We start from the raw sequence: 2,516 nt of genomic DNA, 5'->3' as shown, positions 1-2,516 counted from the left end.
ATGGAGTATCAATTTTTTCTTTTCAATCTTTGTGATTTGTTTGTTGTGGATGATACTGGTGTCGATGATGATGATCTTGCGAGGTTGGTTATGGAGTTGGGGGTTCCTTCCATCTCCAATATCCATTTGGCGAAAGACAGGGGAAACTCACTCTACAGGGAAGGGAATTTCATTTTAGCCGCTCGTCACTACACTCGAGCCCTTAAAGTCGTATTATTCCTAGGCCTTCCACCCGTGCATGACCAGCCCGTAGCCACTTCCCTCTGCCTCTCCCTTGTCCTTAATTTAGCAGGTTGCGAGTTGAAGCTTTCCCAATATAATCAAGCTTGTTGTTACTGTACTTTCGTCTTATCTTTTGATCCGAGTAATGATAAGGCCCTTTATCGCAGAGGCCTGGCGTTTAAGCATCTGAATCTTCTGGACAAGGCTCTTAATGACTTTGAACATGCTCTGAAATTTGACCCACAAAACAAAGATGTTAATCGAGAACTCCATTATGTGGCTGATCTTTTAATTTAAAATGTTAATGGAAAACGCGTCGCCTATCCTTTTAATCGTCCTTTGGGTTCTGATATGAAAGGTAAGAAACCTTTGATAGATAATGATATGGTTGATAAGTTTCCAATCCGTGTTGATTTGGATGAAGCGTCTTGTAGTTCAACTCATTTGGTTATAGATCATGTTTCTCCTTCTCATGCTGACGTTATATCTACTTCCGCTTTTATTATTGATTCTGAACACCCTGATGCGCCTTGTTGTGACATTATTATGGATTCTGATATTGTATTTGCTGCCACTGATCCTCTCATTAGTCTGAACTCAGATAGCCTTCTTAATGAGGCTGCTTCCGCTTTGTCTGCTAAGAATGACGATAATCTCTCCAACACTTATACCTCTAAGACATGCAAAATACTCCTTCTCCAACAAAAAATATCCTAAAATCGTTTTGTGTTTGTCGTCCCAAGACTATGAGAATTTATTACTCGGGAAGAATCTCCAGTTTTACCATCCAAGATCTTTGTCATCTTTGAGGGTTCGTCCCCTCATCTCTACAAATTTTATTTCGACGTTAACTCCTCATGAAGAAAATTCAAGGGAAGCAGCAGTTCCCATTCCTAATCTTTCACATGAAGTGCGCCTTTAGCATTCACATTTGGGGTGTGAGAGTGAGAGTGATGAGTTTGGTCATGACGAGGCTGTTTCACATATTGCCAAGAAGAAAAGACTTTCGTGTGATTCATCTGTGGTTAGTAAGGTATCCGCGGTTCAGTTTCAATTTGTTGCAATCAAGGAGAACTTGAGCAGGAAGTGTTTTCACAAGGAGCATTCCATTCACCGAAGTCATATGGTTAGGTATGCTGCCAATTCAAGGAAGAGATCGTTGGGTTGTGTCGACAAATTACCTTTGTTTTTTTGCAGGTACACGGAAACAATCGAATGTGCAAAAAGAAAGGAGGTTGACTTGCTCCAGTTCGAGGACTATTATCATCCACCTTTTAAGAAATGTCGTCTTTCTACTTCAGTTACTTCCGCTTGTAATTTTAGCCCCGTTACTTCCGTTTCTAGTAGTTTAGGGGTATCTTATTCCCCTATATTTGTATGGTAATTAGTTTTGTTCTGCTTGGTTGTAATCGTATAGTATGTAATCTCCTTTTTTAATGGTTTATATAAAATAGTACACACTTGTCTAAAAAAAACTTTAAATTACTCAACCTATTTCTTTTGATAAAGTTTTGGGATTGGATGTAGGGAACAAATTTTTGCTTATTTTGCTATTCACAAAAGGCAAGATATCTCTAGTTCTTGAAATCTTTTGATAATAGAGAAGCTAATGTATTGTAGATTTGGGGAATTTACACATTATTCACTCGAATATGGTTAGTATAATTGTTAGTAGTTTAGACCATCTAAGACCATCTTAGTAATAATAAAATTACTTGTTAATTTTATGTGATGGTCTAAAATCTAAATGCATGCAATCTAATTACCATAATTAAGAGAAAAGAAGAAAATATCCTCACATTGGTAAAGATGGTAATAAGGGCACCACAATAGGACTCCTTCCTATTGTAGTTCTTGAGCTAATATGATGATGGATGATCCTCCTAGAACCTTAATCACCAAACTAGGTGATCTCCTATGGTTGCACCCAAGATTAAACTCAAAAATCCTAATAATTACTAACTAGATAATTAGTAGGATAACCTTGTATACTATATAATATTATTACACTAATAATATTAGTTTATGTATATTATAGTTTTGTGAATTATTTTGATGATGATCAACAATTTGATCAAGTTTTGATGAGAAAATATGAAGAAAATAAGATTTTTTTTTTCTTTCTTTTCTCTTAAAAATGCATGACCAAGGGACTTATTTGGAGGATTTTTGGTCTAAAAAAGATCATCAAATGAGTGTAAATAGTGAGGTATTTATAGAGAAGGAAATGTAAAGAAATGAGTTAAACGTTTCTTAGTGGGTTATGCCACATGTAATAACACTTATCTTATACA

At 36.0% G+C, this 2,516-nt stretch overlaps 1 protein-coding gene across 1 annotated transcript; it reads left to right on the top strand.

Annotated features, from left to right (window-relative positions):
- LOC141632750 (peptidyl-prolyl cis-trans isomerase FKBP62-like) lies at positions 1-519 on the top strand. Its single transcript, XM_074445265.1, has one exon. The coding sequence runs from the start codon at positions 1-3 to the stop codon at positions 517-519; it is 519 nt and encodes a 172-aa protein (XP_074301366.1).
- The last annotated feature ends 1,997 nt before the right edge of the window (positions 520-2,516 follow it).

Source organism: Silene latifolia, chromosome Y (assembly GCF_048544455.1).
Source record: "Silene latifolia isolate original U9 population chromosome Y, ASM4854445v1, whole genome shotgun sequence".
Lineage (NCBI taxonomy): Eukaryota > Viridiplantae > Streptophyta > Magnoliopsida > Caryophyllales > Caryophyllaceae > Silene > Silene latifolia.
The sequence above is the reverse complement of the archived record's forward strand: the minus strand, read 5'-3'. Positions and strand labels throughout refer to the sequence as shown.

Bases quoted from the DNA above. Each gene is read 5' to 3' on its own strand.
- LOC141632750 (XM_074445265.1), top strand. From the start codon at position 1: ATGGAGTATCAATTTTTTCTTTTCAATCTTTGTGATTTGTTTGTTGTG.